At 50.4% G+C, this 23,769-nt stretch overlaps 1 protein-coding gene across 7 annotated transcripts in view; it reads right to left on the bottom strand.

The window, feature by feature from the left end:
- Window positions 1-452: 452 nt before the first annotated feature.
- MARVELD2 (MARVEL domain containing 2) overlaps window positions 453-23,769 on the bottom strand; it is a 28,672-nt gene continuing 5,355 nt past the window's right edge. For 5 of the 7 annotated variants that reach the window (XM_051853424.2, XM_051853426.2, XM_002714075.5 and 2 more), the window contains exons 2-7: window positions 22,172-23,335; window positions 19,345-19,380; window positions 11,932-12,077; window positions 10,592-10,763; window positions 5,559-5,609; window positions 453-2,712 (exon numbers count right to left, since the gene is read on the bottom strand). In XM_051853424.2, coding sequence (XP_051709384.2) covers window positions 2,590-2,712; window positions 5,559-5,609; window positions 10,592-10,763; window positions 11,932-12,077; window positions 19,345-19,380; window positions 22,172-23,335 — 1,692 coding nt within the window. In that variant the 3' untranslated portion in view covers window positions 453-2,589. Of the gene's footprint in view, window positions 2,713-5,558; window positions 5,610-10,591; window positions 10,764-11,931; window positions 12,078-18,289; window positions 18,715-19,344; window positions 19,381-22,171; window positions 23,440-23,769 lie in introns of those variants that run through there. The other 2 variants (XM_051853427.2, XM_070056823.1) reach the window with 2 other exon arrangements.

Below are 23,769 nucleotides of genomic sequence, written 5' to 3'. Positions count from 1 at the left end.
CTTTTTAAGTTTTAGGTGTATCGACGTAATGAAGTTTCAGAACAGAACGCTACTATGAGTCGAATTGAGTTCCCTGAGGAGATATGCTGAGGTCCTAACCTCCAGCACCTCAGCGTGTGACCTTGTCTGAAAAGAGGGTGCTTGAAGATGCAGTTAGAACGGTACCTCTGGTGTTCTCGAAGACAACAGCCAAGCAGACGCAGGCCTTGCGAGGGTGGCGCTCCGGAGAGCACAGGAACAGGCACGTGGCCAGCAAGCTGCAGGAAGCCAGAGAGGCAGGACGGGGTCCCTACAGGCAGACTCCCGCCGCAGAAGGCACTTCTCTTGTGCTCAGACACTCCGTTTGCGGTACTTTGTTGGGCAACCCTAAAAAACTGCTACAGTGACCTTGATCTTGAGTTCTTGCAAATAACGGGTGAGCGGGAAAAATGAGTCACATGAACATCGTGACCTACAGGTTCTCCATGACTTTCCAGTTTATTCTCTGATAAGTGAGATATTTTCAAGAACACATCCAGTGAACACAGGAATTCTGCAAAAGCAAACAACAGCTCACATACACAAAACGACAGGGAACGGAAACTTTAAAACTCTTACGTATTGACAAACGTTTTAACAAAGTCGGTGTTTACAGCATTGGTTTTCAAAGCTTAATATTTACAACAGTAGTAAAAAAACAGTTTTACAAAGTTAATTTCCTTAAACACTTCATTTCACCATTATTTATCCATTTACACACTACCAACATGATACTTTATCTCTCTTTTTTCTTTTAAAAAGCATTGGTGGGGCTGGCGTTGTGGCACAGTGGGTTAAGCTGCCTCCTGCAACGCTGGCATCCCATATGGGCACCGGGTCTAATCCAGCTCCCTGCTAATGCACCTGGGAAAGCAGTGGAGGATGACCCATGGGCTTGGGCCCCTGTACCCTCTTGGGAGACCAGGAAGAAGCTCCAGGCTCCTGGATTCAGATTGGCCCAGCTCTGGACAGGAATGAACCAGCAGATGGAAGATCCCTGTCCCTCTCTCTGTCTCACTCCAACTTTCTTAAAGTTTTTTTTTTTTTTTTTTTTTTTTTAAAGCATTGGTGCTCTTAAGGCAAAATGTTCACATAGGTTCACAAAATATAAAAGAGAAAGTGAGGTTCATCCACTGGGGCTCCTTAAAGGCCTCACGCTTCCCTTGATGCTACTTTTTTTTTTTTTTTAAAGATTTGTTTATTTATTTGAAAGGCAAAGTTACAGAGAGGCAGAGAGAGAGAGAGAGAGGAAGAGAGAGGTCTTCCATCTAATGGTTCACTCCCCAGATGGCTGCAAATGGCTTTACCCATCACGCCACAGCGCCAGCCTGATACTACCTCTTAAGACACAGCACAGGTCCTCCAGTCTGCGAACCACAGGATTCGTATTTTAACAGTCGACAGCAGTGAAGTAAAACCAGGAAGTCCATGCAGTGCCAACACCTTCGGGGCTTCTGCTTTTCCACTTGGTTTGATCACTCAGCAAGCTCCTGTGAATACTGCTTGAATGACAACTGTCTGTCCCTGGCAAAAACTGTAATTCTACACCTGCGAACTGATCTACGAGATAGAGACCACTGAACGGGATCCGATGAAGACGAACTTAGAAAATCATTTTTTTCATACTAATAAAACCCTAAAGCCAAGATAATTCTTGGAAAGATGAAACATCCCGATAAACCCAAGGGAGAGTCTACGTAACGGTAGCATCAAAGGGGCCCGGGGGGGGGGGCTCCTGAAAGCGGGGAGAAAGGCAACAACAGCCATGCGATGCTGCGTGATGCCTGCAGCACAGGCTGGGCTGTGGGAACAGACGCAGGTGCACAGTGAAACTGGTTCCAAACAGGCGGCCGAGCTGCACCCATGGGACACAGCTCCCAAGAAGCACCTGCCTGAGGCCACGTGTGGTAAGTGCTGACAGCAACACGCACAAAGACCTGGTGTTATGGTAGCCGGTGAGCTTGCTCATTAAGGATGCTTTCTTGAGGCTCATTGGCCGTAGTTTATTCAACCCACCAGTGCTAATATAACGCTCCCGTTCTACATGCTTTACAAATGCGAAGTTACTTGCTCTTCCCTGCCGCCCCTGAGGTCAGTACTATCAGGAGGGGAAACGGGCACAGAGACCAAGCTGCCTAGGATGACAAAGTGTGAAAATGTAGATCTGGGGTTCAAAGCCCTCCCCGGGGAGAACTGACACTGTGAAAAGGTGTCACTCGCTTCCTGCTGAGAAGAATGCATGGCGATTTCTCTTATGAAAATTTCCCCAGGAAAACCTGCGGGCTCCTCACACGACAAGGGCAGGGTCTCTGAGATGACACCACATTTAAAGGAGACAGACGCCCGTGAGGCTGCACGCACGGACACAGAAGACCTCCACTCGAGCAGAGGCCCGTGGGGAATCCTGAACGCGTTTTGAATGTCTGAGTCACGCTGGTTACCATTACATCCCGGGTTACCCAACTGGAAGCAATTCAGACAGCACCTGCTCCTCTACCAGAGAGATGAGTATCAAAAAGGCAGCAAATAAATAGTAAATTCACTGTTTGAAAAAGTAGTTTCAAGTACAGTTTACGAATACCCTTGTACATCCCAATTCATTACTTTATCGTATTCTTGAATTCTTTGCTTTATGTGGGAGAGCTTGTTCTTTAGGTAATCGCAGCGTTCTTTTTTTTCCAGAAATGAAGGGTCCTGTAAAAGAGACACAGCTGTTATTTAGCCCAGCTTCCTCACTGATGACTACAGAAACATACAACCACAACCAGAAAATGACCATACAGGCAGGACTACCTACCACAGATTTTAACAGCAACAGCTAATTCTATATTAACAACAACAACAAAAAGAAGCAAGGCGTGTTTCTGTGGTTTATTACTATATATATTTTTTACTTGTAAAAATGTGCTGATTGATTTGAGAGGGAGCGCGAGAGAGCTCCCATCTGCTCATTCAGTCTCCAGATACCCAGAGTAGACCCAGGCCTGGCAAGGGGTGCAAGCTGGAACCCAATCCAGGTCTCCCATGTGGGTGCAGAAACCCAACTACTTGTGCCATCATCAGTGCCTCCTAGGGTGTGTGTTAGCAGGAAATTGAGCCAGGAGTTGAACCCAGGCCCTCCAATGTGAGATATGGGTGTCTTAAATGGTGTATTAACCACTAGGCTAAATGCCTACCCCTCTACATGATTAAAATATATATAAAATATTTATATATTTTATTATAGTAATAAATATATAATATATAAATCGACATTGATATATAATGATTGTACGTATTAGGGGGAACAATGTAACATTCCAATACATGTGTACCGTGTGTAATGATCACAGCAGGGTAACTGGCATAACTATCCAATTCTTTGTATTGGGAACACTCAAAATCATGTCAGCTATTTTGAAATATTCCATTAGTTATTGCCAATCATAGTTACCCTACTGTGTAAGAAGCAACTCCTACCCAGCTGCACCCAGGGGCTGACAGCACTCTCTCCCTGCCCCTACTGCTCACCCCCGCCCCAGCCTAACCACTGGTCCACCTCCACCTCTTCGGGATCAACTTTTTCGCTTCCACACAGAAGGGGGAACACGCAAGATGTCTCCTTCCGTGCCTGACTTATTTTGCTTTCTACTTTTTAAAAAAACAGACCTTGTGTTTCAGAGCAGCTTTTTCTTTAAGATCTATTTATTTATTTATTTGAAAGCCAGAGTGACAGAAAGGTCTTCCACCTGCTTGTTCACTCCCCAAAAAGACACAACGGCCTGGGCTGGTTCAGGCCAAAGCCAGGAGGACCCAGGAGCTCGGCTGGGTCTCCCACGGGAGGGGCAGGAGCTCAGCCACCTTGTGCTGCTTTCCCAGGAAATGGAGCAACTGGGCCTGGGACTGGTGCTCGGATAGGATGCCGGAGTGGCAGCTTAACCCACTGCGCCACAACGCCAGCCCCCTTTTTAGGTTTTAGGTTCACAGCAAAATTAGGTAAGAAATTAAAAGAGCGGAGGCATCTTTAGACATCTCAAGTACAACTAAAGAGTAAATAATAAACAGAAAATATTAATAACAGTTCTCTCGCGCTCCTACTGATTTGTGATATTCCGTTAAGGACAGAGTTAGAAAATTGTAGAGTAAGTTCGGGTTTTGGATCGCAATGTGGGTGAAACGAAGAACTGCACATCAGTGTTCTTTCTCTAGGTTGTAAAAGCAACACAACAGGCGTATTCAGGAGAGATTGAAAAAAAAAAAAAAGTGACCGGGGTGGGCATTCTGGCAGAGAGAGTTAACTCACTATTTATGACACTTGCATTCCATACTGGAGCACCAGTGTAAGTGCTGGCTGCTCTGCTTCAGATCCAGCTCCCTGCTAATGCCCCTGGGAAAGCAGTGGAAGATGGTCCCAGTACTTGGGTCTCTGCCACCACGTGGATAACTGATTGGAGTTCCCAAATTCTGCCTTCAGCTTGACCCAGTCCTGGGTCTTGCAGGCATTTGTGGAGGAAACCAATGAGCGGAAGACATCTCTCTCTCTGCCATTCAAACAAGTGAAATTCTCTTCTAAGTTGCTAGTGGCAACACTAGCATCCCATATTGGGAGTACCAGTTGGAGTCCCAGCTGCTTTTTCCAATCCACCGTCCTGCTAATGTACCTGGGAAGAGCAGAAGATGGCTCACGTGGGAGATCTGAATGGAGTTCTGGACTCTGGCTTCGACCTGGACCAGCCCAGGTCATTGCAGCTATTTGGGGAGTAAGCCAGCAGATAGAAGATCTCTCTGTCTCTCCCTCTGTGTAACTTTCAAATCACTCACTCCATCAATAGATAAACAGGAAGTCTTTCCCTCTTGCCTATAACTCATTCAATAAATGAATTAAAAAGAAAGAGAGACCAGCAGGCACCTATTTTCCCTAACAGGTAACGTTTTAAGAAATATAAAAAGGAAACATGAAGCCTCCTGATTCAAGTATGGGACATTCCAAGATCCCCAATGGATGTCTGGCCCCTCACACAATACCAAACCTGACACAAACTATGTTTTTTTTTCTATACACATAAATATAGGATAACGTTTAACTTACAACAGTGACAGCAATAACAAAATAAAACAACAATAACAATATACTCTCATAAATTGCCAGTCATTACCACTGCAATTTTGGGGCCATTAGTAAGCAAAATATAGGTTACTTTAACACAAGCACTGTGATGCCCTGACGGGCATTCTGACAGCCAAGCTTGCAACTACGTGGCCAACAGTGCAGGCGGTGTAGGGACAAAGCAGTGACTTGCGCTCAGGGCAGGATGGAGCTGGTGACTCCATCACCTGAGTACTCAGGAAGGTGTGCACTGGACACTGGCGCACCGCTAATTTCTGGAATTCGCTACTGAATCGTTTCAGGTCATGGCTGACTGCAGGTAACTAAATCTCAGAGAGCGAAGCCACAGCCAAGGTTGGGGGGAGATCATGCTTCAGCTCAAAGAACTCAGCCAGGGATCACCGGTTGTCCCTGCGTAAGCACCTACATTGAAGAAGCAAACTGTTTTACTCACGTTCTTTTTCTTCATGAACTCTTCATGGATTCTTGAAATTCTCTCATGTTCCTAAAAACAACACATGTACACTTGCATTAAAACACTTGCATTTCTCTGAAGGGAGGCAAGAACTTACACTTTGCTCATGGCCTAGCGTAAATACCAATGGAGACTGTGGACTCGAAAGGCTTCCATAGCCTTGGCAGCTCATGTCAAGAACCTTGGGTGATCACGGACGTCATACATCAGAGTATTGTTACATTAACAGCAGGAGGCACTGTGCACTAACTCCCATGTAGGACCTCTGTCCTCAATGAGTTGTACTATGAGAATTAACTGCAAAACTTGTTCTCAAACAGTTTTTTATATTTTGTGTGTGTGTGTGAGTGCAAATCATTGAAATCTTTACCTAGTATAGAGCTGATCTTCTGTGTATAAAGTTAATTGAAAACGAATCTCAATGGAGAATGGGACTGGGAAGGGGAGAGGGAGGAGGAGGTCAGAGTGGGAGGGTGGGTATGGTGGGAAGAATCGCTATCTTCCTAAAGTTGTACTTACTGAATCTGTACTCATTAAATAAAAGGTTTCTTAAAAAAACTTACATTTACTCAAATCATGTCTCAAAGCACAAAAATAATAATCAATTTTTACCTAAGACGATCATAGACCTATTCCCCTGCAAAACTTCAATTCACTGGACAGATATTTGAGGGCTGACTCTGCCAGGCACGGGGACCCAGGGAGAAAGGTCCTGCTCAGAACCAGAGCCAAGGCCTAGGATCACTGCTTGCCAGCCAGCTGGCCCCGGACAGGCTGTTTATACACCCCAGGACTCAGTCTCCTCATGGGGAAGATGGGGTCACGACCTCATGAGGCTGTAAGCTGCTTCACTTAGCTGGCATCCTTAGAAGGTGGCTGGTACCCACAACCACACCCCAGCTGCTACCGTCACGTTCATCCTCTTTATGAAGTTATTCTTCCATTCCCTAGGCATCAGGATGAAGAGGCGGAGACAACTCCAGTTTTGAAAACAGCCACGGAGCAGGCATTGTGGCACAGTGGGTTAAGCCATGGTCTGGTACGCCAGCATCCCATACAGGCAGTGGTTTGAGTCCCACCTACTCCATTTGTGATCTAACTCCCTGCTAACGTGCCTGGGCAAGCAGCGGAGGATGGGGCCCAAGTGCTTGGCTCCCCGTACCCATGGGGGAGACCCTGATGAAGCTCCGTCTTGGCCTGGCCCAGCTTTGGCTGTTGCAGGCATTTGGAGAGTGATCTGGCTGATGGAGGGTTCTCTGTCTCCATTTCTCACTGTAACTCTGACTTTCAAATAAATGAAGAAGTCTTAAAAAACATTAGCTACTGCAACATTCCTCCTATCTTTACTCGAAGCTTTGTAATAAATAGAGTTTGTTCCAGGGCTGGACCTCCCTGAAGGGAGCAGATTCCTATTAACCTTGCAAACCTTTGCGGAGAGCCTGCTGGACACTGTAAATCTGACAACAGAAAACGGAGGGCCGGAAGTCCCAGTTGCAGCAGCGTCTCCGGAGCACATTCCCCAAGGCTACCCGCATCCTCGCCCCACTGACGGGAACTCCTCAGTGTCTGTTCCAGATAAGACCATGAGATAGGCTGCATTTGCACCGCTTGCCAGCAGCAACACTGAACCTGGTAATGCCAGGGTCACGACTGAGACAGCAGCAGGGCCTGGACCAGAAGAAACCGGCGCTGGGGCTGGGCTTGCCACGTGGGAAACGCAGGCAGAGACCAGAGCCGGGAAACCAGCCCCAGGGGGTTTGTCACAGAAATGGAATCTAAGAGGTGGGGAGGACTGGAGGGATTACTCGGCCAGCGTTCCTACTTTACAGACACAGAGAAGTCTTGTGTTTGCTTTGCTTTAGAAAAAAAAAATTTATTTATTTGAAACTCAGAGCTAGAAAGAGAGAGAGGTCTTCTATCCCCTAGTTCAGTCCCCAAAGGGCTGCAACAGCTGGAACTGGGCTGATCCGAAGCCAGGAGCCAGGAGCTTCTCCCTCCAGGTCTCCCATGTGTGTTGCAGGGGCCCAAGCACTTGGGTCATCTTGTGCTGCTTTGCCAGGCCATTAGCAGGGAACTGGATCAGAAGTGGAGCAGCCTGGACTCAAACCGGGACGCCCACGTCACAGGTGGTGGCTTTACCGGCTGTGCACAATGCTGGCCCCAGCTCTTCTGCTTTTTAAAGGGTGCACAACCAGGTGTGAGAGACCTGTGCCTCCAGAGGACCCCCGGCCTTGAAAGGCCACCTGTGCTTTGGTGGGGACAAGGCCGGAAAATGAATAGGGCCTCGCAGGACACTATCAGGTGAAAGGCTCAGAAATCAACTTGTGTGAGGCAGTTCTCTCTCTCTCTCTCTCTCTTTTTTTTTTTTTTTTTTTGACAGGCAGAGTGGACAGTGAGAGAGAGACAGAGAGAAAGGTCTTCCTTTGCCATTGGTTCACCCTCCAATGGCCGCCGCGGCCAGCGCACCACACTGATCCAATGGCAGGAGCCAGGTGCTTCTCCTGGTCTCCCATGGGGTGCAGGGCCCAAGCACTTGGGCCATCCTCCACTGCACTCCCTGGCCACAGCAGAGAGCTGGCCTGGAAGAGGGGCAACCGGGACAGAATCCGGAGCTCCGACCGGGACTAGAACCTGGTGTGCCGGCGCTGCAGGCGGAGGATTAGCCTAGTGAGCCGCGGCACCGGCCCATGAGGCAGTTCTTAGTTCTGCTTCAGATAATGCCTGCAGGAGACACCGACAGTGGCTGTGGGCCCATTACTTTGGTTACCGTATTTGCCAGGTCACCTTAAACCTGAGAGGTCACCAGTGCAGCTGGTTTGTGCAGCAGCATTCTGGGAAAACCCCAGCGCCCACCCCCGCCCACAGACACTCGGGCCAGGGTTGCCTCTCAGCCAGCCCACCTGCTCCCCAGCCTGTGCTGATCTGGGTTTGGGGGGCTTCTCACTCCCACATGCAGTGCCTGGGGGGGCCATAAACCAGGCCGCCCTGCTGGGACCTGTGGACCTGGGTGTTTTCGCCCTGCTGGGACCTGTGGACCTGGGTGTTTTCGCCCTGCTGGGACCTGCGGGCCTGGGTGTTTTCCAAATGGTGCCACTCCTGCTTCTCATGCTGATGTCTCTTGGCCAATACTACTCCATCGCTCCAGGACTGGGAAAATGTCACTGCTGCACGCCTGTGGCTTAGCTAGCTCATAATCAGAACTGATTTAAAAACATACACTTCAAAAGATGGAACTGAAACCAAGATGCCTGACACAAGTTTTCAGGAGAATTTATGTGCATGTAGGTGTATATGTTCACATGAAGGCATCTGACATCCCTTGGAAAGTTGTGTGAGTTTTAAGTTTTAATTAGGGGCTGGTGTTGTGGTGCAATGGATTAAGCCACTGTCTGTGATGCCAGCATCCCATATGAGCACCGGTTCGAGTCCCGGCTGCTCCTCTTCCAATCCAGCTCCCTGCTAACGGCCTGGGAAAGCAGCAGAAGATGCCTCAAGTACTTGGGCTCCTACACCCATGTGGGAGACCTGGATGAAACTCCTGGCTCCTGGCTTCAGATTGGCCCAGCTGTGGCTGTTGGGACCATTTGGGGAGTGAACCAGCAGATGGAAGATCTCTCTCTCTCTCTCTCTCTGTAACTCTTTCAAATAAATAAAAAAAACCTTTTTTTTAGAAAGTACACTGTTTTTCTTATGTTTTTAAAATTTATTTATTTGAAAGGCAGAGTTACAAAGAGGTAGAGGTAGAGGCAGAGACACAGAGAGGTCTTCCATCCATTGGGTCACTCCCTAAATGGCCCCAAAGGACAGAGCTGCACCAATCTGAAGCCAGGAGCCAGGAGCTTCTTCTGGGAGTCCCAAGTGGGTGCAGGAGCGCAAGCACTTGGGCCATCCTCTACTGCTTTCCCAGGCCACAGCAGAGAGCTGGACTGGAAGAGGAGCAGCCGGGACTGGAACCTGCACCCATATTTGGGATGCCAGCGCTGCAGGCAGTGGTTTTACTTGCTACACCATAGCGCCGGCCCCAATAAACGTTTTTAAAAGAAAGTAAGAGGAGCAGTGAAAACACTGTGCTAAGTGGGAGAGGTCAGACAACAAGGGACCACTGAGACTGCATTTCCGAGAAACGCTCCAGACAAAGCCGCGAGACACGAGGCAGGTCAGCGGCTGGGTCCCGGGCAGGCCTGGGCCGGAATGGCCATGCGGGATGCGGGGCTCCCCCGGGGGCGGCCGCCTGCGTCGCGATGGCAGCAACTCTTGTGCAGACTAAACACGACAGACTCAGAGGCCTGAAGGGGTGGATTTACGGTGAACTACTTAAAAAAATACACACCTGACCCCCCCCAAAAAAAACCGCATCCCTATTGTAGATAAAAATGTGAGAAATCTAAGCAGAAAAGGCCAGCACGACAGCAAATGCTCCCGCGGCCCCGCCGTGCCCGCACGCCCCTCACAGCGCTCGCGTGCGGGATAGCGCACCCGCGGGCTGCCCGGGTCTCCGCCCGCCCCCGGCGCCCCGCCCCCGGCGCCCTCCCTTCCCCGTCGGAGCGCACGGCCGACCCGGGCGGCGTCTCAGGCCCCGGCGCCCCGCCCCGCGACGCGACGCCCCGCCCCTCCCCTCCCCGCCCCGCCCCCGGCGTCCCGCCCCCTCCGCCCTCCCTTCCCCGTCGGAGCGCAGGGCTGACCCGGGCGGCGTCTCAGGCCCCGGCGCCCCGCCCCGCGACGCCCCGCCCCCGGCGCCCCGCCCCTCCCCTCCCCGCCCCGCCCCCGGCGCCCTCCCTTCCCCGTCGGAGCGCACGGCTGACCCGGGCGGCGTCTCAGGCCCCACCCCCCGCCCCGCGACGCCCCGCCCCCGGCGCCCCGCCCCGCCCCCGGCGCCCCGCCCCGCCCCCGGCGCCCTCCCTTCCCCGTCGGAGCGCACGGCCGACCCGGGCGGCGTCTCAGGCCCCGGCGCCGCCAGCAGGGGGCGCACCCCCGCCCCCGGCCCGCGTCTCGGCGCCCCAGGCGGGCCCGACCTGGCGGTTGTCGGAGCGGTGCGGCAGCCTGCTCAGGACGGCGTCGAGCTCCTCGAACTTCCGCAGCACGGCCTGCACTTCGGCCGACAGCTCTTTGTACTCGGAGAACTGGTCCTGGAACACGGCCTTGTAGCGCTCGCGCTCGTCCTCCGTCTGGATGGCCGGGTATTTCCTGGGAAGCACAGGAACCCGGCTCAGCTTGGGGCCACACCCGCGGGATGGGCGACACCCGAGCTGGCCCTCCGCGGCCCTGCTGCGCCCTCAGGTCGATGCCACCCCGGACGCTAGGGACCAGAGGGCGGCAGGGTTTGACCTTTGCGGATCTGCGGAGATCTGCATGCACAAATGAGACACCGGGCGCTGGGGAGCGAGTTTAAACAGGAAATTCGATATTTCATGCACACACACATTGCCCAGAGTGTAGACGATACTTTGAAGAACTTTGTGCACAAAACAAAGTGTCATGGAGTGGAATTTTCCCACTGTGGCCTCATGTTGGTGTTCCAATGGTTTTACATTTCGGAATGTTTCAGATTTAGGATTTTTGGACCGGAGATGTTCAACCTGTATTACTTGTCAGATAGCAAGCAGCTTTTCATATAAATGATTTTAAGGAGGGGCCAGCGCTGTGTCGTGGCGGGTACTGCAGTGCCGGCATCCTCTATGAGCACCAGTTCTAGTCCCGGCTGCTCCACTTCCGATCCAGCTCTCTGCTATGTCCTGGGAAAGCAGCAGAAGATGGCCCAAGTGCTTGGGCCCCTGCACCCACGTGGGAGACCCGGAAGAAGCTCGAAGCTCCTGGCTCCTGGCTTCCGATGGGCACAGCTCCAGCCCATGTGGCCAATTGGGATTGGGGAGTGAACCAGCTGATGGAAGACCTCTCTCTCTGCCTCTCCTGCTCTCTCTGCGTAACTCTTTCAAGAAAAATAAATAAATCTTTTAAAAAATGATTTTAAGGAGAGTATTTTATCTTAGATTTGTAAAAAAAAAATTATTTGAAAGATACATACACACATAGAGAGAAAGAGATAGAAGTCTCTGGTCCACTCCCAAATGCCTCCAACAGCTGAGGCTGGGCGAGGCTGAAAGTCGTCTGGGTCTCCCGCGTGGGTGGCAGAGCCTGCACCTGCTGCTTCCCGAGTCCACGTTACAACAGCAAGACGCTGCAGTGGGAAAGCCGCTGGGGCTCCGATGCAGACGCAGGCATCTCACCGGCTGTCTTAACTGCTGTGCCAAGTGCCCACCCCCGAACACAGAGTATCAGTCTGGAAGACGGAAGGCCCAGAGGAGACCCCCTCTCCCTAGCCTCTCCCTTCTGAGGAGTTCCCACGGACACTCACGCCACGTAGTCGGGCATCACGATGGGCTTAGGGATGTAGCCCGGGGGGATGTGGCCACTCAGGAGTTCAGGTTTCATTTTTGTTGTCCTCAGCTCTTTGCAGTGAACTTCTGGGTCTCTTTGTCTGTCTCCGGTGGCCATTTCACACTGCAGTTTGGGAGAAAAAAGGAATTTATGTTTAACTACAGGCACACCCACAGAAAGATTACCCGGATTTGTTCCTAGAAGACAGTGGAGAGGGGGCAGGAAGAAGAGTGGAGATGGTAACACTTCCCTTCAGAGTCACACGTCCCTGGGCACAAGGGTATTGGGAATATTTCTGCAGTAAAGGAAGGAACCTGTGTTTGAATGTGGGAGTACACAACAGGTGAAAAGACTCTCAACCCCAGTGATGCACCTGTCAGAGGTGGAGGATGAACTGTCCAAGCCAGGGTCTCGAACACTCAGGACCCTCCCGTAACTGTTCAGGAATAAAAAGTTGTGGTTCACGGGCTGCCATTTGGCCCAGCAGTTTAGACGATGCTGATGGTACAGCAGTTTAAGCTGCTGCTTGTGACACCCACATCCCCGGCTGGTCCAGCTTCCTGCTAACAAGCCTGAGAAGGCAGTGGGTGATGGCCCAAGTCCCTGGGCCCCTGCCACCTACAACGGAGACCAGGATGGAGTTCCAGGCTCCTGGCGTTCATCTGGCCCAGTCCTGGCTGTTGCAGCCATTTGAAGAGTGAACCAGCAGATGGAAGATCCCGCTCTCTCTCTGTCTCTATCTGTCACCATGGCTTTCAAATAAATAAAAGTAAATCTTGAAAAATAAGACTACACTTCTTGGGAGGTCTGCATTCCATATCAGAGTGCCTGGGTTCAAGCTTCAGCTTCACTTCCGATTCCAGTTTTCTGCCACTGTGAAGCCCGGGAGGCAGCTGAAGTACTTTGGGCCCCGGCCACGCATGTGAGAAATCTGGACTGGATTCTGGGCTCCTGGCTTTGGCCTGGCCCAGCCCTGGCTGTTGCAGACATTTTGGAGTGAACCAGCAGATGGTAGATCTCTGTATCTGTCTCTTTCTGCCTTTCAAATGAAATGAAAACATTTGTAAATGTAACTCAAAATAATAAATTTAGGAATAAAAATAGAACAAGACAACTTAAATGGAAAGAGAAAAAAATGACAATGGAAACTTGAGATAAGTAGCTGTCAAGCAGTGAGATCAAAAATGAGTTACATGGAACCGGCACTGTGGCGCAGTGGGTAGGGCCCCTGCCTGCAGCACCAGCATACCATATGAGTGATGGTTCAAGCCCTGGCTGCTCCACTTCTGATCCAGCTCCCTGCTAATGCACCTGGGAAAGCCACAGCAGACGGCCCAAGTACCTGGGTCCCTGCAGCCACGTGGGAGACCTGGATAGAGTTTTAGATTTCTGGTTTCTGCTTGGCCCAGCCCCGGCCAGTTCCTGCGCTGTCTCGGGTTCTCAGAGGCCTTTTTAGTTAAAAAAAGAAAGAAAATTCTGCATCCAAAAAAGGAAAAGAGAATATAAAGTGCACTAGCCCAGAGAGGAAGTATCAGAGTCAGGTTACGGAGCTGACGGAGGCAGCAGGACTGGACGAGCCAGAGGAATGCCCTCTGGGACGGGCAGGCGAAGAGCGATGCTCAGCTTGGGAGTTGGAAAAGAGCGTCCAGGGTGCCACTGGGCAGCGCCCAGATCGTCAACCAACTTGGTGAGGACGGCGGATGCCGGAAGAAAGGGAAGAAGGGAGGTTTGGAGGGGTCAAGTGAATTCCGTAAGGTCACACAGCTATTCGGAGGAAAAGCCGCAGCTAGAACTCAGAACCATCTGGCTAGTCAAGGAAAGCTGTGCACCTACTATGTTCACCCCCGCGGCTAGCTGCCTGAGCTCCTGGTGGCACACCAGACGCGCAGAAGCGTGCTGGAGGAAAGCCTCCCGCTTGGGGGCCTGCGGTCTTTGTAGCATTGGCCTCTCCCCTCTCCTCCCCTTGAGCCTTCAAGAAGTGCTTGTTGAACTCAGCCTGCAAAACCAAACACAGCGGCTTGGGAGGGCCCCGACCGCACTGCAAACAAACACAAAATGGGATTTTCAAACCTCGCTCTTTATCTCACTGGGCAGCTTTTGAAGTCCTTTGTTTCCTGACTTCCTTACTCTGAGACTGGCTTTGAGGTCTGGGTTAACAGGAGCTCATTGTAAAAAAACTACCAGCTCTCAACTCACTGCCAGCACCCCTGTGGGGTGGGATCAGACACGGAGGCTGCTGACCCATCAGCCAACGGGAAGGTTGTGAAGGGGGGAAGCCGGGCGCTGTGCACAGGGCGGAACTGGAACCGGATCACCTAGACCTGGGACAGCGCACCGGGGAGAGTGGGAGCGCCAGCGAGCGAGGCGTCCCAGGGAACGCACTGGGCTGTGAGGATTCATTCCGCTGCCTTCTCCGCTGGCTAGGATGCCGTTTCTTCACCCTAATAAATTCCTGCATGCTTAATCTGGAAAATGAATCCTGATGCTAAAACGTCACGTGACTCTCCTTTGGTCCAAATCAATGGGTTTCGATTTCATGACCTCTCCAGCTTCTAAATATTTCAGAGTGCTGCGGCAGGCGCTTGTTTAAGCTGCCCCGTGGGTGGAGGGGGTGAGTTTCAGCAGCAGCGGGAGTCCGAGCTCCGACTTCCTGGTCAAAGTCATGAGCAGTGAGTGCCCAAGTGCTCCTGGGTTTCCGTGTAGGGAGTTTTTGTCAGGAAATAACCACACAACTGCCCATACCTACTGACAGGATTTAACTCTTTATATAACAAGGGAGCTTTATTTAAGAAGTCAGAGGGAGCTGGCACGGGGCAGCAGGTTAAGACGTGGCCTGTGACGCCAGCATCCCATATCAGAGCACTGGTTCCAGTCCTGGCTGCTCTGCCCAGATCCAGCTCCCTGCTAATGTGCCTGGGAAAGCCGTAGATGATGGCCCAAGTGCTTGGGCCTCTGCATCCACATGGGAGACCTGGATGGAGTTCCAGGTTCCTGGCTTTGTCCTGGCCAAGTGATGGCCACTGAGGTCATTTAGGTAGTGAACCAGCAGATGGAAGATCTGTCTGTCTCTGTCTCTGTAACCCTGCCTTTCAAATAAATAAAATAAATCTTAAAAAAAAAAAAACCCACCATGGTATGGAAGGCTAAGCTTCTGTCTGTGACACTGGCATCCCATATGGGCACCAGTTCTAGTCCTGGCTGCTCCTCTTCTGATCCAGCTCTCTGCTGTGGCCTGGGAAAGCAGTGGAAGATGGCCCCAAGTACTTGAGCTGCTGCACCTGTGTGGGAGACCTGGAAGAAGCTCCTGGCTCCTGGCTTCGGAGTGGCCCAGCTCCAGATGTTGTGGCCATTTGGGGAATGAACCAACAGATGGAAGACCTCTCTCTTTGTCTTGCCATCTCTGTAACTCTACCTCTCAAATAAATACATAAATCTTTAAAAGAAAAAAAAAGTCAGCCTAGTATATAGTCCAAACAAGGGACAGGAAACTGAAGTTCGGAGAAGCTGAGCAAACTTCCCCAGGATCACAGAGCTGGGCACTGAGCTAGAGCTCAGACTCACGTCCTCGCCCTCACTCGGCACTGCTACGAGGGGTGAGCATTCTTCTCTGCTAGGAAGCAGCGAAGAGGGTGAAATTCATCGGCAGGGTGCAGCTGGCAGTTCTGACTGTTCTATGGGGCTTCTCATCTCTAATGCTACCAGAGTCCGTGTTGAATGTGTGAGATTCCCTCAGGCAGGCAGAGGGCTCCCCAGGGACACATGTTGAGCAGCCCAGGTGCTCCACAGGCCACAGTTTGTTGAGTGCTGACACAACAATCGAAAACTTTCAGATTTTGGCTTTTGGGATTTTAGATTACAGAGGCTCGACAGGGGAAGGCTGTGCAAACGTTGCAAAACCTGAAACAAATCCCACTACACTTCTGGTCCAGAGAACGTCCCAGGAGGAGAGCTGCAATCCTCTGACCTTCGTTTAAGTGGGTGGGTTTGCGACACTAGGTCTGTGCTGCCTCCTGAGAAAGACTGCTTCAATATTCTGCAGACAGCTGAAGGCAGCCTCACCCACCCAGCCTGGTCAGATGTCCACTGACTTCTGAAGATCTATGAATAGCCTGCAAAAATCCCAGCAAAACTCTTCGGTTTGTGTGACCTCACCCAGGTCAGAAATACTTCAGTGCAACTGACTCTTAAAAAAACATGCCAAGGCTGGCGCCGCGGCTCACTAGGCTAATCCTCCGCCTGCGGCGCCGGCACACCAGGTTCTAGTCCCGGTCGGGGCACCGGATTCTGTCCTGGTTGCCCCTCTTCCAGGCCAGCTCTCTGCTGTGGTCCGGGAGTACAGTGGAGGATGGCCCAAGTACTTGGGCCCTGCACCCCATGGGAGACCAGGAGAAGCACCTGGCTCCTGCCATTGGATCAGCGCGGTGCGCCGGCTGCAGTGACCATTGGAGGGTGAACCAACGGCAAAGGAAGACCTTTCTCTCTGTCTCTCTCTCCCACTGTCCACTCTGCCTGTCAAAAAAATAAAAAATAAAGAAAACATGCCTCGCTACAGGTCCTGGAGGACACTCTGACATCACTGATCAGCTGCTTTCCTCGGGAGAGGTTGAAGAAAAAGCAATCCCTAAGCAAGTTATTTATAGTCCTTGATGAATACACACCACGCTCTGCTAATCTTTGGTCTGCTTTTCTTTCCCACTGGATTTGAGGGGCAGGCACGGTGGCACAGTGGGTAAAGACACTGCCATGGTGCTGGCATCCCATACGGGCACTGGTTGGCGTCCCAGCTGCTCCACTTCCTATCTAGCTCCCTGCTAACGGCCTGGGAAAGCTGCTGAAGATGGCCCAAGTGCTTGGGCACTTGTACCCACGTGGGAGACCAGGAAGAAGCTCCTGCCTCCTGGCTTTGGTGTGGGGAGCAGGGCCTGTCTCCCGCAACATGGCGAAATAAGTACTGAGACTACCGAGACAAGACTAGACCACTGAGACTATTAAGACTAACTCTATGCATCTGATCTCCCATCATATGGCGCTGAGAGGGAGTAAACAAATCTCACACAGCTGCTTCGTCAATTAGCTGATTCCTGATCGGAGCTCAGCCCGTGGGCAGCAGAGCGCGGATTGGTGGGAGAGGACTATAAAAGGGAGAGAAACAACATGCACAGCCCCCTGAGAGAGTCGGTCAGAGAGCTTGCTAGTGCCGCTCCTCCGCGAAAGCCGGGGAGCGGGAGCAAATCCGGGAAGGACCGGGGAAAGCAAACAGCGTCCGGTCCGGTGCCGCTCCTCTGCGTGTGGGGGAGCAGAACTTTGGATTGGCCCAGTTCTGGCCATTGCAGCCATTTGGGGAATGAACCAGTGGATGGAAGACCTCTCTCTGTCTCTCCTTCTCTCTGTAACTTTGCCTCTCAAAAAAATAAATAAATCTTTTTTTTTTTTTTTTTGACAGGCAGAGTTAGTGAGAGAGAGAGACAGAGAGAAAGGTCTTCCTTCCGTTGGTTCACTCTCCTAATGGCTGCTGCAGCTGACGTGCTATGCCAATCCAAAGCCAGGAGCCAGGTGCTTCCTCCTGGTCTCCCATGGGGTGCAGGGCCCAAGCACTTGGGCCATCCTCCACTGCACTCCTGGACCACAGCAGAGAGCTGGCCTGGAAGAGGGGCAACCGGGACAGAATCCGGCGCCCCAACCGGGACTAGAACCTGGAGTACTGGCGCTGCAGGCGGAGGATTAGCCTAGTGAACCGCGGCGCCGGAAAATAAATCTTTAAAAAAAAAAAAAAAGAAAAATTCATGGAAAATATAATATGAAGTAACTATGCACTGATTTAAAAAAATTCTCATGCCCAAATAAACTTTTAAAAAAGATCTATTTATTTATTTGAATGTCAGTGTTAGAAGGAAAGACACACAGAGAGAAATCATTTATCCACTGGTTCACTCCCCAAATGGCCACAACAACCGGGGCTGAAACTATGAGCCAGAAGCCTCTTCCAGGTCTCCCAGGTGGTGGCAGGCTCAGGGACTTGGGCCATCTTCCACTGCTTTCCCAGGTGCATTAACAGGGAGCAAGATAGGAGGCATAGCCTCCGGGACTTGAACTGGCTCAACCTGCTGCACCACAAGGCCAGCCCCTAAATTTATCTTTTAATTCCATTTTCCATGAAATTTTTGAAGCACTTCTGAAAGGAAATCCATGATATCGATAGTACTGGTCCCTCCGGGGGTATGAAAATGTGAGAAGAGATTGTATTACAGACCTTTCTGAGTTTTGAACCAAGGAAATATAATCTTTTGTCAAACAAATTCAAAGGCTGGATTCTCCATAGAAATAATGCACAGTACCTTGAAAAAATTTAATGAATATAAAAATGACTATTAAAATATATTAAATTATTACATGTTTATTGATAATTATATTGATAGCAACTCACTAATCCTCTCTGCAAACTCCTGAGGCACAGAATATCATTGCTGGGGTCAGCGTTGCAGCAGAGTGGGTCAAGCCACTGCCGCTGGCACCAGCATTCCATGTGGGCGCTGGTTTGTGTCCTAGCGGATTTGGTTCTGATCCAGCTCCCTGCTACGGCCTGGGAAAGCAGGAGAAGATGGCCCAAGTGCGTGGCCCCTTCACCTACATGGGAGACGCAAAAGTAGCTCCTGGCTCCTGGCTTTGGCCTCGCCCAAACCCAGCCGTGTTGACCATTTGGAGAGTGAATCAGCAGATGGAAGATATCTCTCTCTCTGTTTCTCCTCTTCTCTCTGTAACTCTATCAAATTAAGAAAGAGATATTAAAAAAAAAAAAAAAAGAAGAAGAAGAAGAAGAAGAAGGGGCCGGTGCTGTGGAACAGCGGATTAAAGTCCTGGCCTGAGGTGCCGGCATCCCATATGGGCGCCAGTTCAAGACCCAGCTGCTCCACTTCCGATCCAGCTTTCTGCTACAGCCTGGGAAAGCAGTAGAGGATGGTCTAAGTCCTTGGGTCCTTGCACCCACGTGGGAGACCCGGAGGAAGCTTCTGGCTTCAGTTTGGCATAGCTCCAGCCATTGCAGCCATCTGGGGAGTGAACCAGTGGATGGAAGACCTCTGTCTGTATCTACCCTCTCTTTGTAACTCTGTCTTTCAAACAAATAAAATTTAAAAAAAGAAATTTGTGTTATTATTCCCATTTTACAGATGAAGAAACAAAGGCATACCTATGGGCACAGCTAGTAAACAGTGGAACAGAAATTCCCAGATGTGACATTTGGCATCACAAAGCCAGATGAGAGAAACAGAAAATAACTCAGTGTAATAGGTACACTTTCACAGATGGATGACTCTTGTATGTTGATACATAAATAGGAGAGAAAAGTATCTAACCATCTCAAAGTATAATGTGCAGTAAACTTTATTCTTACCATTTTCCTTTTCGATGGCAATGATGATTCATTTATCTGGAACAGAAAGAGTAAAAATGATTTTCCAATGGTGTATGAAGCCACTTGGCAAATATTTCCATGCATCTGCCTTCATAAACCTCAATTTTACGGAGGTTGATCTTCAGCTTGACAGATGCCCCTCCAGCTCTTTAACCTGGTACTCCACAGGCCACAGAGGACCCATTGAATTTCCTGTCGATCCGGAGCGGACACAGGAGTAGGAAACACCAGAGGGTGGGGACTTTGAGTCGCCCAGGGACTTTGTGCCCTCCTAGCTCCCACTACCTCATCAGCTGAAGTGCGGGGACGTCCACCTTATAAATCAATAGAGAAAAGCCACACAGACAGGCACAACCTTCAGCCTCAGGGGCCTCACATCCATCCAGCATGACGAAGTCTCAGTGAGTTTTTATTGGGAAAGGAAAAATGGGTAAAAGTGTTAAAGGTGACAAACTAATAATATTCATGTAGAATTTTGAAATATTGTTTTTATTTCAGGGCCAGCACTGTGACGTGGCAGGCAAAGCCGCCGTCTGCAGTGCAGGCATCCATGTGGGCACAGGTACGAATCCCAGATGCTCCACTTCTGATCCAGCTCCCTGCTAATGCACCTGGAAAAGCAGTGGAAGATGGCCCAAGTCCTTGAGCCCCTGTACCTGCATAGGAGACCAGGATGAAGCTCCAGGCTCCTGACTTCAGCCTGGTCCAGTACTGACTGTTGTAGTCATTTGGAGAGTGAACTAGTGAATGAAAAATCTCTCTTTCTTGGCTGGCGCCATGGCTCACTAGGCTAATCCTCCACCTGCAGCGTCGGCACCCCGGGTTCTAGTCCCGGTCGGGGCGCCAGATTCTGTCCCAGTTGCTCCTCTTCCAGTCCAGCTCTCTGCTGTGGCCCGAGAAGGCAGTGGAGGATGGTCCAAGTGCTTGGGCCCTGCACCCGCACAGGAGACTGGGAGGCTTCGGATCAGCGTAGCGGCCATTTTGGGGGTGAACCAGCAGAAGGAAGACCTTTCTCTCTGTCTCTCTCTCTCACTGTCTAACTCTGCCTGGCAAAAAAAAAACCACAACTCTCTCTCTCTCCTTGTCTCCCCTCCTCTCTCCATAATTCTTTCAATTAAGTAAATAAATCTTTTAAAAAATGTTGTTATTATTTTGAAATATTATATTGCTAAACTGGCATGAAATTATAATTAAGGTATGATTTTACTATCTGGATTTTATACTGATTAGTATTTAAAATTCTCTATTTTGTAGAGAGATGTAAATTCAAGAAACATGCTTAGAAGTGCTTAGATAAATTTGTAGATATAAGAGTTCTAGAAAGATAAATAAATTCTCTGACTATAGAGTACAGATCACATTGAGGTTGAGGTTCTTTGTATTACACATAGAAAACTTGTTATAAAGCTATTTGTGTGGGTGGGTGCTTGGCACGTTGGTTAAGTTGATGATTGGGACACCCACATCCCATATTGGAGTGCCTGGTTCGAGACCTCACTTCTCTGCTTACAATTCAGTTTCCTGCAAATACACACCCTGGGAGGGAGCAGATGACAGCTCACGCACTTGGGTCCCTGCAACCAGTTATAGGAAACCTGGGTTGAGTTCTGGGCTCCTGGCTTTGGCCTGACCTAGGCCTGGCTGCTGTGGGCATTTGAAAAATGAACCACCAGATGGAAGATATGTCTATCTTTCTGTCTTTCAAATAAAATGAAAATAAATAAAAAAATTTTTACAACACTAAAATTATTTTTGTTGTTATGTTCCAGATTCATGGAAAAGATTAAAAACACAATAGACAAGTATATGAAAATGTGTGCCTTTTTAAGGACAGGATTTAATTTTTCTTTATAGTTTCATTCTATAGTAGTGCAATGGTAGAGTATCTAAAAAGTTATGGGAAAAAAAACCTCATGATATAGTTAACCTAAAATTAAGGAAAAGTTTCTGGTAAATACTAGAATATTCAGTAGTATAGGAGGTTCTGCTCAACACACTGACTTAGGAGAAAGCAAAAACATTGATTTTTCTCATGTTGCAATGAGGCTAGAAGAATAGACCTTAACATTTTTACCACTGCTTAGCTAAAATATTTTAAATACAGATTTTACACAATTATATCCTTCAGGTATTATTATTTATTCCCCTTATTACTATTATTACATTTAATTATTAAATCCTAGAAATAAAAACAAGTGCAAGACTTCCATTCTGATTTCGGAACATCCATGTCCCCACATAAGGGTGAAATATCAACCGCATTAGGTGAGTTATCAGGGTACACGTTCAGTGCCAGTTCTCAGGAATCCAGAAAAATCGAACTTGGTTCACTGTATTCTCACCTGGCTTTAACAAGGGCACCCCCAGTGTGAGTTACCCCAGCTAAACGCATGTCAGATACTGAGCCAGGGCTTCTGAAACTCAGCTCATTAAAAAGACCGGGGGCTGGCATTGTGGCATAGCGGGTAAAGCCATGGCCTATGACGCATCAGCAACCCCTACGGGCCCTGGTTCCAGTCCCCACTGCTCCATTGTCTACCCAGCTCCCTGCTAATGACCTGGGAAAGCAGCGGAAGATGGCCCAAGTCCTTGGGCCCCCTGCACCCACTTGGGAGACCCAGAAGAAGCTCCTGGCTCCCCGCTGTGGTCATCTAGGGAGGGAAGCAGCAGGTGGAAGACTTTCCTTTCTCTCTCTGTTAACTCTCTCAGTAAGTAAATAAATCTTTAAAAAATCAAACAGGAGATCACTACACATTTTTAAGCAGGGAGTCGAGGACAGGAAAAAGGAGAGTGTGAAACCCCTTACCTCTTGCTGCTGCATGTACTCCCGGTGTCTGCGAGCCGCCTCGTGCCTCCACAGTTTGAGGCACACCAGGGCACTGATGAGATACACTATCATGGTGACAAACAGGAAGATCATCGCGGCTATCTGGCCGCCTTCCACCCGGCAGAACACCGCGTTCACGGGCGTGTTGAATAACGGGTAGTAGCAGAGGCCACCGCGGTTGGTGTCGTTCACATAGACTATGGCTGCGGCCATGTACAAGATGAACAGGGCCACGTTGATGCCAAACTCCGTGAGGGGCCACCAGTGGGAGTCCAGGAGAATGGTCCGGTAGTACATGGACATGCCAAGCACCAGAATGATAATGGTGGCTACCCAGGCTAGGCCAGCCACCACCAGCACGAAAGGGGTCTTGGGGCCACTGTAGTAGTAGCCCCCATACATGCTGCCCAGGCCGCCCGCGCCTCCCACCCCGTAGGGCTGGTTGTAGCCGAACAGGTTGTACCACTCGCTGTCCTTGTGGATGTAGGCAGTGACACAGGCGAAGACGCCGGCCCCCAGCAGCAGCTGCACCACGCCCAGCAGCCGCAGCAGGCCGGCCCAGGACTTCATGTAGGAGTAGCGCAGGTGGTACTCCTCCACCTTCTCGCTGTAGGTCCGGGCCGACTGCGTGTGTCGCCCCAGGGAGCCGTCGGGATCGTGGGCGATCATGGCATCCGCCTCTTTCCGGGAGTGGAAGGTTCCTCCGGACCCACCGTCGGGCTCTCTGCAGGAGCTGGCCGGGGAGCGGTGGTTGGCTCTGGCCGGGGAGGCTGGAGGGGAGCACTCCACGCCGTCGGAGATGTACCTGATGTCAGACACGGACTTGGCCCATTGCGGCTCCTTTTTCTTGCCTCTGAAGAAGTTCTTCCAGGAGTCGGGGACGAAGCGCCTGACAGGTTTGAGATCCGGGGCGACGGCAGGCTCCTCGGTGTCACTTGAGTAGAAGTCGGGGCCGAAGGGTGGCTGTAACGGGAGAGGGGGCGGGGGCAGGGGATCGGCACTCAGGGCCAGCTCGCTGTCCTGAAGGCTCTGCAGGGTTCTCAGGGTGCCGTCTCCACGGGGCGCGTCCCCGGGGACCTCGCTGTAGCCCCGGTCCCGAGTCCTGGATCTTCCATCACTGGACGACATCGGTGATGCTCGGGCCTGCAGTCAAGACGGAAGGATCACTTAGACTCACCTGTCCTGTCCTGATGCCGACTTTGTCCACAGAGTAGCAAAAAGTGTTCCAGAAGCAAACACGAGTGTGCCTGATCATCCCGATAAGTAAAAAGGAATAAAATACCCAAGCACATTTCAAACACACAGAACAGCTAGATTACCTGGAGACTTTGTCATTATTCTAAGCATTTAAAGGGCAATAAAAATCTTAAATCTTAATTCCGAGTTTTACATAATGAAGCATTTATGAGTCTAATCACCTAGGAGCCCTATAAATAACAAAGTGTACAAAATCAGATCAAAGGAACAAGTTCTTAGTGTTGCACAGCAAAATAGGGTGACTAAAGTTCACAATAACCTAGTACACATTTTATGAACAAATAGAAGAAAGGAGGGCCCAGTGTAGTGGCATGGTGGGC

The sequence above is a fragment of the Oryctolagus cuniculus genome, chromosome 14 (genome assembly GCF_964237555.1).
Source record: "Oryctolagus cuniculus chromosome 14, mOryCun1.1, whole genome shotgun sequence".
NCBI lineage: Eukaryota > Metazoa > Chordata > Mammalia > Lagomorpha > Leporidae > Oryctolagus > Oryctolagus cuniculus.
This window is presented reverse-complemented; position numbering and strand designations above follow the sequence as displayed.